Source organism: Notamacropus eugenii, chromosome 3 (genome assembly GCF_028372415.1).
Source record: "Notamacropus eugenii isolate mMacEug1 chromosome 3, mMacEug1.pri_v2, whole genome shotgun sequence".
In the NCBI taxonomy this organism is placed as follows: Eukaryota; Metazoa; Chordata; class Mammalia; order Diprotodontia; family Macropodidae; genus Notamacropus; species Notamacropus eugenii.
In genome coordinates, this window is record NC_092874.1 from 345,955,122 (window position 1) to 345,971,444 (window position 16,323).

Sequence of the window (16,323 nt, forward strand, 5' to 3'; positions counted from 1 at the left end):
ACACCAGAATTGAGGGATTAGGCTTTCTGTAGAAGATGTGGCTTCAGTTGAGATTGAGTTCAGTTGAGTAGAAGATGACTACTTTTACACAAGCATTTCCATATTAGTCATGTTATGAAAGAAAACACAGACCAAAACAGGAAGCCAAGAGAAATAAAAAAAGTTTTGAAAAGTGTATTTCAATCTGCATTCAGACTCTCATCAGTTCTTCCTCTGGAGGTGGATAGCATTTTTCATCATAAGTGCTTGGAAATTGTCTTGGATCATTGTGTTGCTGAGAATAGCTAAGTCATTCATAGTTGATTGCTGTATGATATTGCTGTTACTATGTACAGTGTTCTAGTTCTGCTTGCTTCACTTTGTATAAATTGATGTTCATCTTTCCAGGTTTTTTTGAAAGCATCCTGCTAGTCATTTTTTATGGCACAACAGTATTCCATTATAATCATATACCACAGCTTGTTCTGCCATTCTCCAGTTGAGGGGATAGACTCAATTACCAATTCTTTGCCACGACAAAAAGAGCTACTATAAATATTTTTGTACCTAGAGGTCCTTTTTCTTCTTTTTTGATCTCTTTGGAATAGAGACCTAGTAGTGCTATGACTAGGTCCAAGGTTATGCAAGGTTTTATAGCTCTTTGGGCATAATTTCAAATGAAAGCAGTGTTGCTAATATTTTATTTAAAATCTTCGTTCAATATTTATTAGGAATATTGGCCTCTAGCTTTCTTTCTCTGCTTTGTCTCTCCCTGATTTAGATATCAAGACTTCATTTGTAGTATGCAAAGCATTTTGTAGGATCTCTTCTTTTCCTGTTTTTGCAAACAGTTTATTCAGTATTATAATTAATTATTTTTTAATGTTTGATAGAATTCACCTGGTCCTGGTTTTTTTTTGGGGGGGGATTCATTATGGATTGCTCAATTGGTTTTTTCTGTGATTGGGTTATTTGAATTCTCTTGTTCTGTTAACTGTATTTTATCCTTTTGTGATTTTAATCCACCGCTTTTAAATGTCACTTTTGCTGGCTTTAGTAGGCAAAATGATTTCCTTTCTTTTAAAATTAGGCTAGCTAATGTTTTGTTGATTGTGTTTTTTCTTTAAAAGGAAACTAACTTCTAGTTTTATTTAGTGTTTTTTCTTTTAATTTATTTTCTCTTTGATCTTCAAAATTTCTAGGTTGATGATAAATTGGAGAGGTTGGTTGACGGGTTTTAGTTTTTGTATTTTAGTTGTAAACCCCATTTGTTTACCTGTTTTATTTTTCTTTTAGTACTTGAATAAAGCATTTGGAGATATTTTCCCTTCAGTGTCTTTTCTTTTGGTGGTAGCAACAGCAGCATCCTGTCTCTTCTTCCTCTCCATGGATGTTAAGCTAGTTTTTTCTTGAAAAGATACTGGAACTGGCTTTGACATTTGATTAACTCAGGGGAGTGTAACTTCCTGGTCACTTAGATACAAGTACAATCAGGACATGAACAGATGGGGACTAAGTATACGAACCAGCACTGCACTCAGCTGAATCAGTGCTTTATTCTAGATGAACATTTTCTCCCCCAGTCCTGAATATCTTCCCACTGCTTTGGCTAAGTAAACCTCTTTAAAAAACTGTTAGATAGGTTATTGGTGGCTCATTTCATTCTGCTTTCAGACTTAACTATCAAGAGATCTATCGGACTGAAGTCCAGCCAATTATAGACTGAATTCTAAAACTTCTGTATCGTTTCATCATTTTCTTTAATGAAATTTTCTGTTCATTGATTTGTTCTTTGACCCACATATTCTTTTAGGTTAAATTATGTAGCCTCCAATTAATTTAATCTTTTCCTCAAAGATCTTTTATTAGACCTAATTTTTATTGTTATGATCAATCTAAGATTTGAAAAAACACCTCTGCTTTCTGCATTTGTTTCTGAGATTTTTATGCTTTAATACATGTTGAATTTTTTAAAGGTACCATGCAGTTCTCAGATATAGCTACATTTTTTTAAATATTCCAACTGAGTAATTAACAGAGGTCTGTCATATCTAAATTTTCTAAAATGTCCATTCAGAACCTTAACTTTCTTGTTTATCTTTTCCTTAGATTTGTCTAGTTCTGAGAAGAGTACATTGATTGTATTATTGTACTATCAATTTACTTCTTAATTTTTCATTTTAAGTATTTAGATGTTGTGCTATTTGGTGCTTATCTGTGTGCATTAAATATTGATATTAAGCCATTGTCTATGGTACCTTTAAGCAAAATATAGTTTCCCTGTTTACCTCTTCTGTTCAAAAACAAACAAAAAAAATCAACTCAAAGAAGTATGTTAGCAATTCAGAAAGGAGTTAGAGTAAAATCTGTTGTGTTTTTTGATTCTTTCTGTCTTAAGTATTTATTGTTTAAAAAATGAAATATATCATTGAATTCTGTTTTCTAATCCATTCATAGAAACTTCTCTGTTTTATGAATGAGCTGATCCCATTTACACTTATAGTTATGATTGATCACTTATTATTTCCCTTAATCCTATTTCTTAGACATTTTGCTTTCTTTGCCCTTACCCTATTCTTGCCAAAGAAGAGTATGGTGAGAGAAGAGTATATTTAACATTAGTGATGCATATTTGAAGCTAACTACTCTAGTTTCACTGCTCCTTTTTTCTTCTCCTAGCTCAGTCTCCAAAGACATATTCTTACTCTTTCTTTCCTTTTATTCCATCCTTCCTGATTCATCCTCCAAAATAGGAGGGGTTTTTTTTGAGATTAATACCCTTAATCTGTCCACCCTCTTAATATCTCCCTTTCCTGCCTAATTCCATGGTGAATTTAATTTCTTTCTGCCTCTAGATGCAGTATCTCTTCTGTGCCTCTCTTTCCACTTTTAAGATTACCATTTTAGTTCTGGTCTTCATTACTCTTTATTTGTACTATTGAAATAGTTGCCCAATTGTTCTGTTTGTCTTAAATTTCCATGTTTTCCAGTCCATCATAAAGTGACAAAATGATATCTGTAAGCATAGGTTTTACCATGTCACTCCAGGCTCAGAAACCTCCACTAGTTCTATATTATCTCTAGTTTCAAATACAAACTCCTTTGTTTACAGGCTTTTAAAGCCCTTCCAAGTCTAGTTCTGGCTTGCCCCTTATATGTTTTATGGTCCCAACAAAATGGCTTGCTGTCACTTATATGTAGCATTCCGTTTTCCATCTCTGTGCCATTATAAAAGCCCTTTAAGATTCCTAGCTTCCTTCAAAGCTAAGTTCAAATGCCATCTACCATCCTTCACTCTTTCACCTCCCCTAATTACTTTGTATTTGCTTTCTACTTATTTCAAATTTAATTTGCTGTTTTGTTCTGTTTATGTTATTCCTTTCTCAGTTCTCCTCTTTGACTTCTACTTACACTAATGACCACCTTTTCTTATCAAGGACTTAGAAACACTTATCTTTAGTTTTTTATAACATGGCTTCATCTTGTGTAAACTCCTACATTTCTGGCCTGTCCTCCATCTCCTTTGCTAGATCATCATTTACGTAATGCCTCAGGCAAAGCTCTGACTTGACACCTTTTCTCTATTTATACTTTCTATCATTTCTTTACACATTACTCATATAGCCATATATCCAATTTAAGTCATTCCTGAGCTCTAGTCTCATATGACCATTTGCCTTTTTGGACATTTCAAACTGAATCTAATGGAGACAATGAAAAAAAAAATTTTCCTCCCAAATACTTCTTTGCATTGAATTTCTGTTTCTGTAAAGTACTGCTATTCTTCTAGTCTCCCAAGTTCATGGTTTTGGAATTAGCTCAACTCTTTGCTCATCCCTCAAAAAATTTCCATTTAATTTCCTAACCTTGCCATTTCTACTTCCATAATAACTCTTGCATCCGGTCAACATACACAGTAACTGAAGTGGTGGTTTTGGTGATGATGCCTCTAGTTAACTAAACACTAACCCTAAATTAATTAATTTTATAAACCAAGTCTTTTTTAAGAGAGAAAGCTATCTTTGGAAGGAAAAGAAAACCCCAACAAGATGGTTACCATGTTTGTTTTTTCCTCCGGTGTAGTTGATGTTTATAAAGAGCAACCAAGACACTTTATGACAAAATGCTTGGTTTGTTACAATCAAGGCTTTTCATGACAAACCCTGCAAAAAAGTATTTCATCCTTAGTCTTTAATAAATGAAAGTTGCTTTTAGATGTGACAGAGGTTGAAGCTCTATTGATTCTTCAATCCTTTTTACCCCCTCTTCGGAAGTTTCTTAAAAAACCTTCCAATTAAGGTGGTAGTTCTAGTGGTAAATCTACTAGTAAACAGACATAGACCAAAAATTTGTTTATTTCATGTAACCCAGAACACATCATGCCTACTTTTTTATAATGCTGCCAGTTTGTCTTGATTTAAATCAGGGCTCTAATAGTTTGAAAGCAAAACCAAACCAAACCTTATATGCTGCTAACTAATCTTGTATTCTTATGTTCTTCACTGCATTTTCCTTATTTGATTTCTGGAACAGTTTTTGAAAAAGACATCCTTTTTTGTAAATTAATAATATGTTTTATTAAAGTGAACATATACTTATATCGAAAGAGAATTTGATTTGTACATGTAAATTTTTTTTAAGAAGCTTAAATTGAATATTGAAAGTTTAAATTGGTAAAAAAAATTACAAACACTTTTCTAAAAGCTTAAGGCATACATTACAGCTGAATTTGAAAACAATTTGTTGCTTCTAATGTGATTTGTTTTAGTGATGACTTAATTTTCTTACTCTAGAGTAAAACTTAAAAGAAGTACAAAGATTTAAAAAAAGAAACCTGATATTGATCATGTACTCCTTACCCAAATGGAGTATGATTTTATATGATAAATTGAAATAATAGTAAAACTATCATTTTAATGAATTAAAAAAAGAATGCTAATGATCTTCTTATAACTTTCATGTATACATAAATATATATGTAATAATTTCATACAAAGTGAAATTGTTATTTTTTAATCTAGAAGTCAGAAGTAATTGAATAATCTTAATTTAACTTAGTGCCTCAGAAACTTACTCAGCAAAAGAGAACAGTCATGTCAAAGTCTTTGGATAAGTAAAATACCTTTCCTTTTAGCATTAGTGAGCTTTTTTTAAAAAAAGAAAACTGTAGTTTCATGAAGATTTCACAATAGTTCTTACTCCTGTCCTTAGTCCTGACCCAGTGACCTAAGAATCCAGAAAATGTCATGTTAGTGGTTACTAATTAGTGCATCCAGAGAGCCTTTTCATTTGCCCTTTCAACCTTTTGGAGGCAGAAGCACAAGCTGTCATTCGTATCATGCAGGGAAAATGAATCTTAACTACATTTTTTTTTCTTTGTTGAAAGCAGGAGAATAAGCCCAGCTGAGACTATATGAATATGTAGGTTAGGAAGAAATTAACCCAAAACTCTACTACTATTTCTGATATTGTTTTGCAGAAGACATAGTGCTTTGTCACAGAAATACAAATTAGAACTCACTTATATGTGAGATTCTTTACCAAACAGCATCTTATTATTTTTATTTCGTTGATACCCATTTCATGAATTTTAAGGAAACTAACAAATGATAATATATATGTATATGTGTGTGTCTTTCAGTATATACAAACTTTCATTGCTTTTATTTGTGGTTGTTAAAAATACTTGCTCATAAAGATTTAGTCATAGTACTCATTAATCATTGCTATTACTGCAGTGTCTCCTGAGTGTTCTGGGTTTTGAGGGATCAGCTATTGTAATTTAAAAGATGAAATATATCATGATCCCAAACTTAGAAGATGAGACAGTTTAATGTATTGAACTGGTGAAAGTAATATTTTAATTTTTTTCCTTAGGTCTTTAAGATAGAAGTGCTAATGAGTGGACGAAAGCATTTTGTAGAAAAAAGGTACAGTGAATTTCATGCTCTGCATAAAAAGGTAACTATTCTTTTTATTGGCCTAACCAGTATAACTTGATTCTCTTCCATATTTTTTATATTTTATAGAGCAATATAATTTGTTTCATCCTAAAATAGTTTTCATACTTTGAAGTGTTCTTCATCAAGCTTTTAAAGTAACTTAGATTTACTTTTTATTTAGTATTATTAGTGTATTATTTTGAATCATGTGTTCTTAAACATTGGTTAGAATGTCTTACTCTTGATAAATAGTGAGTGTTCTTTGAAAAGAAAAAAGTTATCTTTTCATGGAGAAAAGTTTTATGAATATCAATTTTATACTATTTGTGTTTTTACAACTAGTTTTTACTTTAAATTTGGACAAAAAAGATTATCCATGTTTGCATATGTAGAAAGTTTTTGAAACATAAAAGGAAAATCTTAGCCTTCTTCCTGCCTACAAAAGTACTACCTCAACTTTTTTGTCCATTCTGGTTATGTACTATTTTTTCTTTCTGACTTTTACAATTTATATTTTGTCATATATTTATTTTTGAAGGAAATTAGGAATATAATTCACTGGAAGTATGACAGAATCTGAGAGTTGGAAGGTACCTCAGTGGCCGTCTAGTCCAAACTATGCACAAAAGAAAGCTACACTATAGCACAGCCACCAAACCGTCATCCAGTCTCTACTTGAATAGGAGAGGGCAGTACACCTCTTTGGGTAGCCCTTTTCCACTTTTGGGCAGATCTGATTTTTGGTAAATTTTTTCTGACAATTTAAATTGGCCTCTTTGGGATTTTCATTCATTACTTTTGGCTCTGCCCCGTGAAATAGATGAAACAAGTGTAATTCCTTTTCTGCATTATCGGCCCTTCAAATGCTTGAAGGTGGTTATCATGTTCTCCCTTGGGTCTTCTCTTCATCTTAAATATCCTTAGTTCCTTTATAGGATCCTTATATGACATGGGCTCAAGGCCCTTTCATCCTGGTTGTCTGTCCTTCAGAGGTGAGAGAGAGGGGAAAAAGCATTTAAGTATGACTGTGAAGCACTTTACAAATGTTATCTTACATATATTTATCTATGGTACCCAGAACTGAACACAGAACTCCAGATGATATCTGTTGAGGGAAGAATGTGCTAAGTCTGTCCCTTTGTCCTTCCTAAAAACTTTATCTCATAATGAAGCCCAGTATTCCATTTGCTTTTTTTTGGCTGCCACACTACATAACTGACTATTACTGAACCTGAAGTACATTAAACGCTCCATATCTTTTGTAGGATAAGTGCTGTTTAGCCAAGCCTCTCCCATCTTGCACCTGTGAAATTGATTTTTTTTTTTTTTTGTATCCAACTGTAAGACTTTCCATCCCCCTTGAACTTCTCCTTATTCGATTAATCTTAATTAACTTTAGTCCAGGGGTTCTTAATCTTTAGTATCATGGGCCCCTTTTACAGTTAGGTGAAACCTCTGGAACCCTTCTCAGAATAATGTTTTTAAATGGATTATAGAGGAAACGAGTTTATTAAAAAGTAGTTGTCAAAATGTAAAGAAAAGAAAAGAAAAGAAAAATCATGAACTCCAGGTTGAATCCTAGGTCTATCCTATTAAGATCCTTTTGGATCCTGATATGTGTGTGTATATGTGTGTATGTGTGTGCATGTGCGTGTGTGTGTGCACGTGTTGAAAATTATGTATTCCTAAAACAGTACATAAATTATGTAGCAGTTTAAACCATGTAGTATGGGTTTTGAATATTGCCTGGGTAATAGACTAAGCCTGTTTTTTGAAGACTACCTTGGCTAATTATAAGTGGGCTGGCCACCTGGCAATGAATTTCTTTTGGGCATGGCAACCAAAGAAGCAAGACAAAATATAAAGTAGTCCTCAGGCCTTTGTAGCCACCTTTTGCTTCTGCAGTAATAGTGGGACGCTTGGTAAAGGGTACTATGAATCACATGATTTTTAGACTGTCAGTGAATTTCATTTTGAGTATTGCTACTCTAAATTTCCGATTCTTTGACCATTGAGTAGATATGTAGCTGATAAAACTAAATTTTATCCAGCTTGACAGCTTTATTATAAATTAAATTAGAAGAAGGAAAGAAGGAAACTGCCACTATGTGGGGGCAGGATGACTCATGGGAAATTCTTAGACGAGCAAAGAAAGGATTTGGTGTAGTAATTTTATTGTAAATCCAAAGCAATGAAAACATTACATTTTGGGATATTTGTTCAACCTGTATTACAGTATTGAAGTTAAATATTTTCACAAAGATATCATGAGAATAGTACCAACTCATGTACCAACATTAATTGCCAAGGTTGAAGTTGCAGGGAAATTCTGCAGAGAAAATTGATAAGACCCTTCAAGTCCAATTAATGTACAGTCTGATCTTTGATAACTTCAAATCAAAGATGGGAAAAAGGTTAGGATAGGGAGAGTGTAGTGGTTAGGGTACTAGAGTTACATTCAGGAAGACCTGCATTAAAATTCTGCCTCATACACATACCAGTTGTGTGACCTCAGCTTTCTCTCAGCCAAAAAACCATGATTCAATTATTTCATGATCCTCTGGTAGCAACAGGATGCCTGTTGTTAAGTAAGAAGGAAAGGCAAAGACCAAAAACTTGTAGATTAGATAGATATCTCATGCTTCTATATCATTGTTAAGGTTAGCATCATAAACATGATGCTATGATGATAACTAGACCAGAAGCAAAAGGAATTCCTTTCCTACCTCCTTAATCAATCCACAATCATGCTCACTGTGGCAGCTCTTCTAAAAGTTTTCGTTCCTTTTCAAACCTCTCTTGCATGGGCCCCACCCCCCAACCCCTACCCCTTCTCAAGAAGTTTCATATTTCACTAAAAAATTTTAGGCTGTTCTCTGAGAGCTCCCCCTTATCTCCACTTCTTCTCACAATATTCAGATACCTTCTACCAGTATTTTCTCTATCCCTATTACCCCATGAAAAGGTGGGCTTTCTCCTTGCCAAGGCAAAACCCTTGCTTTGCCCAAGTGATTCCCATTCTGTCCTGTCTTCTCCTCAGATTGCCCCCTCTATCATCCCTGTACTCCTACCAATCTTAAATCTTTTCCTATTTACGAGCTACTTCCTTATTACTTCCTACAGACATGCTCATGTCCCTTCTACCCTCAAAACAAACTCATTTTATTTGTCCATCACTGCTAGTTATCATCTTTTATTCCTCTTTCCTTTTGTAGCTCTACTTGAGAAGGCCATCTACAATAGGGACTTCATTTCCTTTCCTCTCATTCTTTTCTTAACTCTTTACAGTCTGGCTTCTGACCTTCTCATTTAACTAAAACTATTCTCACCTAATTTACTAATGACCTCCTGATTGACAATTCTGATGGTCTTTTCTCATTCCTCATCCTTGACCACCCTGAAGCCTTTAGCACTCGAGCATCCTCTCTCTTCTCTAAGTTCTTCTGCACTACTCTTATGGTCTTCCTCCTACTTAAGTGACTAATCCTCCAGCACCTTTGCTGGATCTTTACTGAGGTCGCATCCAATAATTGTGGTTGTCCCTTAAGGTTCTTTCCTAGGTCTCCTCTTCTCCCTCTGTACTTTTTCACTTGATGATCTCATCAGTTCCCATGAATTTAACTATGGTCTCTATGCAGGTAATTCTTAGGTATATTTATCCAGCCCTAACTATCCTGCTGACCTCATTTCACATCTCTAACTGCCTATGGGATGCGTCAGCTTCAGACTTACCACCCATGGGTTGCAAATAGCTTGCAAAACTTCTAAGTTTAGCCTGAACCAGATTGGAATGTAATTGGGAAATGTTTACCAAAATAAATAAAAATCTCATACAGCATAGGGGATGTTAATTTGTGGGTTTCTAACTCAATATGTGGTTTCTGTTTCTTTGACACCACCATGGTAGACATCTTAAGCTCAACACATCCAAAATGGAACTCATCTTTACTCCCCAATCCTCCCTTCTACCTAATTTCTCTGTTACTGTTTGAGGGTACCAGCATTCTAGTCACCCAGCTTCTTCCCCTATCTAGTCAAAAGCCGAGTCTTTGCTTGATCTTACCTTTACAACTTCTTCTGTACATTCCTCTTTCCCTCTTCTAACACTGCTACCACCCTAGAATAGGCTGTTATCACTTAGACTTAAGTAACCTTCCGATTACCTCAAGTCTCTTTCCACTTAAGTCTGTCTTCCACTTAGCTGTCCCTTTAATCTTCCTGAAAAAGAAGCTAACTCCACTGGCCATCTCTGTTACCTCTAGGATCAAACAAAATCCTTTTGCTTTTCATAACCTGACACCTACCTAGCTTTACAGTATCCTTACACCTTATTCTTAGTCACCTACTCTGTGGTCCAGTGACACTAGCCTCTTTTCTGTTCTTCACATCTTCCAATTGGGCATTTTCATTGGCTATCCCCATATCTAGAACTCTCCATTTTCTCTACCCCCTAGTTTCCTTCAAATCTCAGCTAAAATCTCACCTTCTGCAAGAAGTCTTTCTTCTTGATGCCTTGCTTCTGATATTCAGTATATATTCCATATATCTTGTTTGTACATAGTTGCTTTTGCATTGTCTTCTGAATCAGAATGTGAGCTCCTTGAGAGTAGAGACTGTTTTAACCTTTCTTTGTATCCCCAGTGCTTAGTGAATGCTTGTTGACTTGACTTGATTACAGGAAGATTCGCAGTGTTATGTTCCTGTCTGACAGAGATTGCTTTAGCTCTACCTCATAAGGTAATAAATACAAGTCACTGATCATTAGGAGGCTCTTATGTGAGGCATTGGGTGATAGGGAGCCAGAGAAGGACATATAGGAAAATGGAGAAGTAAGAGAATGAGCTCCCATGTGAATCAAGAGAGCCCCATTGATCACAAGTGGAACCACAAGAAGCTGTTGATAGAGCACTCAGGCACTAAAAGAGAAGCTGCTTCTAAAAAAAGCTCTTCTGTCTTTTTGGTGGAAACATGCTAATTAGTAGAGAAGAAGTGATTTACTCATTGGTTGGCAAAAAAGCTTGATTAGCTAAGAGAGTTCTTCAGATGTAGTTGTGTAATTAGAGGGAAGCTGAGTCTTGCTCCTGAGTGTATGACTGTCTACTTGTAACAGCCTAAGAAAAGGTAAAACTCTCAGGGAAGCCTGATTGCCCTCCACCACCCTTTATAGTTTGGGAAAGATTAACATAAGAGAAAAGAACAACTTTGCATCTCCTTTACTTTGAGCTATGCTTATTGCAGAACAGACTTTACTAGAAACAGATCCACTAAAACGAAAATCCTATTTAGTGAAGAGTTGGCTGGGCTTTTCTGCATTGACCAGAAAGCCAATCTGATGAGTTCTCTTTGGGCTTAAGGGAATTGTTTGTCACCAAACAAGTGTGATGTTGATATACTTCTTGCTTTAAAAAAATGGTAACACTTTTTCTGTGCTTTTTAAGAGTGACTGTGAGGGGAATTTGTTGTGAGTGAGCTAGTCCAGAGAGATGGGAGGTACTGGTGCCTGCAGTGTGGTACATTGCTAGAATGGATGGTCTGGTGCTGATTTCATTCTGGTCTACATGTTAAATGTTTGCCTTCAGTGCATGATTACTAAATATCAAAAGCTCATTTACCTCTGCTTCTAATTGTTTAATATACAAGGACAACTTATTTCCTCTTTCCTTGACTTGTCAATACAACTTTTTCATTTTTAATTATGTTTTATGTTTTTCAGTCAACAAAATTTTCCTTCTTTTCCTCCCCCCCCCCCCACTCTTCCCCATCTCAACTGAGAATACAAGAAAAACTACCGCTGTTATTAACACATATAGTTAAGCAAAGCAAATTTCCACGTTGACCACATGCCCAAAAACCATGTCTGATTCTACACTCCCAAGTCTCTCACTCATCAGGAGGTTGGGGTGATATTTTCTCATTAGCCTTCTGGAATTGTGGTTGGTTGTTAACACTGATCAGAGTCCCTCATTCTTTCGGAGTTGTTTGCCTTTAGCATATAATTGTCATTATACAAATTGTTATGTTGGTTTTATTCACACCCCCCCCTTTATCAATTCATAATATTCTTCCTAGGTTTCTCTGACACCATCCTCTTCACCATTTCTTGTAGCATAATAGCATTCCATCACGTTTATATACCATAATTTGTCCTGCCATTCCCCATCTCCATTAGATCCCACACTTTGTCACCTCAAAAAAGAGCAATAAATATTTTTGTACATCTTTAGTGTGTAGGTTTAGGAGTGCTGGGACCCTGGGTCCTACCTGAATGAATTTGACCCAAGTCTTCTTCCAGCCCAAGACAAAGTGTTTTCCCATAAGTAGTAGCTCATCAGGGTTCAAAGCAACCAGTTACCTTGGTGTTTTGTACAATTCTCTACCATTTTCCCCCAGGCTAAGCCTCTTACACATCCAGTAGCAAAAAAGTCCCCTTCTTCTTAAAGGATTACCTTAGTTCACCTGCCACTAAAGCAGCACTCCATTATATAAAATTCTAGGCAGAACTAGCCATAGAAAAATGAGAAGAAAGAATAAAGAGATAGAGGGGTGGGGAAGGGAGGATAGTGAGAAAGGATTGTAGCCATAATAGGATTAACAGGTTTCAAAGGGTTCAGAAGAGGGATAGATAGGATCCAAAGGATGAAAATTCTGTAAGGGAAGTGAACCCAGGAAGGGTGGAAGATGCTCAAGCACGAAATTCTGAAGATACAAAGGAAATAACGCCACTGAGGAGGAAAAATGGTATTTTTCTGAAGAGACCACTGTGTGTATGCAAAGGGAGATCACCAGTCAACTTAGATTTTCTTTTAAAGAAATGTAAATAAAATAGAAGAAAGGCCAGGTAATGGAGGATGAATAGAGGACTATGGCACAGTACTGTAAAAATAGTGTTGAGAGCACTAAGTATGAAGTACGAAATTGAGTTGTCAGGGTTGTCAAAAAGTTTTTTTAAGCTGTCTTTGGAAATGAGGATTAAAGAAGGATTAAGCCCCGTGGGGCATCCCACATGGGATAACAATAAAAGGTATAGATGCTTAGTTTTATTGTCATCTTTTTCTTGAGATTGCCCATTGTTCTGGAATGAGAGAGAAAACGAGTAATATGAAGCTGATATTTAGAATATGTAAGGGGATAGTGAGAGAACACCTTCGGTACCTTTGATATTAATTTACCCCACCTAAATGCAGTATATCCTTGAGTACCAAGAAAGTTTGTAGACGTGATTGCTGAGCCACTGTTGATAGTATTTGAAAGATTATGGAAAAGTAAAAATATCCCAAGATTGGACATGGTCAAATATCTTGATTTTCAGACAAGGGAAGAGTCTGCAAATTATGAGTCAATGAACTGGACTAATTCCTGAGAAAATTCTAAAACAAATCATTAAAAAGGTGGGTGGTGAACATCCAGAAGGATAAGTAGTACTGTCAAAGGCACCATGGCTTCATCATATTGGGAGAATCAGAAATCATGGAATTCAGTCACCTAGTGTTTGATAACCCCAACACACAGATTCCTTAGGAAAGAATTCCCTATTTTATAAGAACAGCTGGTAAGAGTAGGAAGGTGTTTTGGAGAAATTAGGCTTATTCCACCAAAAAATTCAAAAGACATATGTGACCTGAATATTAAAGATGATGCTATGAAAAAATTAGCAGCTTTGGATAGAAGCTAGATTCTTTTTTTTGTTTGTTTATTTTTTATTTAACTTTTAACATTCATTTTCACAAAATTTTGGGTTCCAAATTTTCTCCCCTTTTGTCCCCTCCCCCCACCCCAAAACACCAAGCATTCTAATTGCCCCTATCACCAATCTGCCCTGTCTTCTATCATCCCTCTCTGCCCTTGTCTCCATTTTCTCTTTTGTCCTGTAGGGCCAAATAACTTTCTATACTCCTTTACCTGTATTTCTTGTTTCCTAGTAGCAAGAACAGTGCTTGACAGTTGTTCCTAAAACTTTGAGTTCCAACTTCTCTTCCTCCCTCCCTCCCTCCCCCTTCCCTTTGGAAGGCAAGCAATTCAATATAGGCCATATCTGTGTAGTTTTGCAAATGACTTCCATAATAGTTGTGTTGTATAAGACTAACTATTTTTCCCTCCATCCTATCCTGTCCCCCATTACTTCTATTCTCTCTTTTGATCCTGTCCCTCCCCATGAGTGTTGACCTCAAATTGCTCCCTCCTCCCCATGCCCTCCCTTCCATCATCCCCCCCACCCTGCTTATCCCCTTCTCCCCCACTTTCCTGTATTGTAAGATAGGTTTTCATACCAAAATGAGTGAGCATTTTATTCCTTCCTTTAGTGGAATGTGATGAGAGTAAACTTCATGTTTTTCTCTCACCTCCCCTCTTTTTCCCTCCACTAATAAGTCTTTTGCTTGCCTCTTTTATGAGAGATAATTTGCCCCATTCCATTTCTCCCTTTCTCCTCCCAATATATTTCTCTCTCACTGCTTGATTTCATAAGATATGATCCCATCCTCTTCAATTCACTCTGTGCACTCTGTCTCTATGTGTGTGTGTGTGTGCATATGTGTGTGTGTAATCCCACCCAGTACCCAGATACTGAAAAGTTTCAAGAGTTACAAATATTGTCTTTCCATGTAGGAATGTAAACAGTTCAACTTTAGTAAGTCCCTTATGACTTCTCTTTACTGTTTACCTTTTCATGCTTCTCTTCATTCTTGTTCTTGAAAGTCAAATTTTCTTTTCAGCTCTGGTCTTTTCATCAAGAATGCTTGAAAGTCCTCTATTTCATTGAAAGACCAGTTTTTCCCCTGAAGTATTATACTCAGTTTTGCTGGGTAGGTGATTCTTGGTTTTAGTCCTATTTCCTTTGACTTCTGGAATATCCTATTCCATGCCCTTCACCCCCTTAATGTAGAAGCTGCTAGATCTTGTGTTCTCCTTATTGTATTTCCACAATACTTGAATTGTTTCTTTCTAGCTGCTTGCAATATTTTCTCCTTGACCAAGGAACTCTGGAATTTGGCCACAATGTTCCTAGGAGTTTCTCTTTTTGGGTCTCTTTCAGGCGGTGTTCTGTGGATTCCTTGAATACTTATTTTGCCCTCGGATTCTAAAATCTCGGGGCAGTTTTCCTTGATAATTTCATGAAAGATGATGTCTAGGCTCTTTTTTTGATCATGGCTTTCAGGTAGGCCCATAATTTTTAAATTATCTGTCCTGGATCTATTTTCCAGGTCAGTTGTTTTTCCAATGAGATATTTCACATTATCTTCCATTTTTTCATTCTTTTGGTTTTGTTTTGTGATTTCTTGGTTTCTCATAAAGTCATTGGCCTCCATCTGTTCCATTCTAATTTTGAAAGAACTATTTTCTTCAGTGAGCTTTTGAACCTCCTTTTCCATTTGGCTAATTCTGCTTTTTAAAGCATTCTTCTCCTCAGTGGCTTTTTGAATCTCTTTTGCCAGTTGAGTTAGTCTATTTTTCAAGGTGTTATTTTCTTCAGCATTTTTTTGGGTCTCCTTTAGCAGGGTGTGGACCTACTTTTCATTCTTTACCTGCATTTCTCTCATTTCTCTTCCCAGTTTTTCCTCCATCTCTCTAACTTGATTTTCATAATCCTTTTTGAGCTCTTCCATGGCCCGAGCCCATTGGGTGGGCTGGGATACAGAAGCCTTGACTTCTGTGTCTTTCCCTGATGGTAAGTATTTTTCTTCCTCATCAGAAAGGAAAGGAGGAAATACCTGTTCACCAAGAAAGTAACCTTCTATAGTCTTATTTTTTTCCCTTTTCTGGGCATTTTCACAGCCAGCGACTTGACTTCTGAGCACCCTCTTCACACCCACTTGGCCTCCAGATCCTCCCAGCCAGCTCTTGGGGTCTGAGATTCAAATGCTGCTTCCCAGCCTCAGGGCTTTGGGCGGGGGCAGGGCTGCTATTCAGTGTGAGATTAAGTTCAGCTGCTCAGGTGGGGGCAGGGCCACCACATGGGACTCAGTTCCCTCAGGGGGTTTATGCAGAGACCTTCAACAATGGATCTGAGCTCCTGCCTGCTTGGGGAGCCCCTGTCTGCTCCCGCCTCCGCTGCTGCCTCCCGAGGGGGCCTGAGTTATGGGGGCACCCCACTCCCCTCTTGGCAAGCCGAGAAGACCCTCTTGCCAACCTTTGGGGCCTGTGGGTGGAGGGACCCACGCGGCCGCTGGAGATTCTGTCCCTGAAGCCTGCTGGGATCTGCTCATGGGGCCAAGGCAGGGCTGGACTCGGCTCCGGGTCCAGGGCGGGACAGACTTTTCGCGACAGGTTTTCAGGTCCCTCGGGAACAGAAATTTCCTCTGCTCAGTTGTTCTGCGGTTTCTGGTGCTCCCGAATTTGTTGGGAGTTCTTTTTTACAGATATTTTATGGGCTGTGGGTTAGGAGCTAGCGTATGTGTGTCTTTCT

General features: G+C 36.8%; 1 protein-coding gene across 4 annotated transcripts in view; it reads left to right on the forward strand.

The window, feature by feature from the left end:
* Window positions 1-16,323, forward strand: part of SNX24 (sorting nexin 24) — a 230,331-nt gene that overhangs the window by 123,394 nt on the left and 90,614 nt on the right. For 3 of the 4 annotated variants that reach the window (XM_072597167.1, XM_072597169.1, XM_072597168.1), the window contains exon 2: window positions 5,857-5,940. The exons of the other annotated variant lie outside the window; for it this stretch is intronic. In XM_072597167.1, the coding sequence (XP_072453268.1) occupies window positions 5,857-5,940 (84 nt within the window). The remainder of the gene's footprint in view (window positions 1-5,856; window positions 5,941-16,323) is intronic. 4 annotated transcript variants of the gene reach the window in all.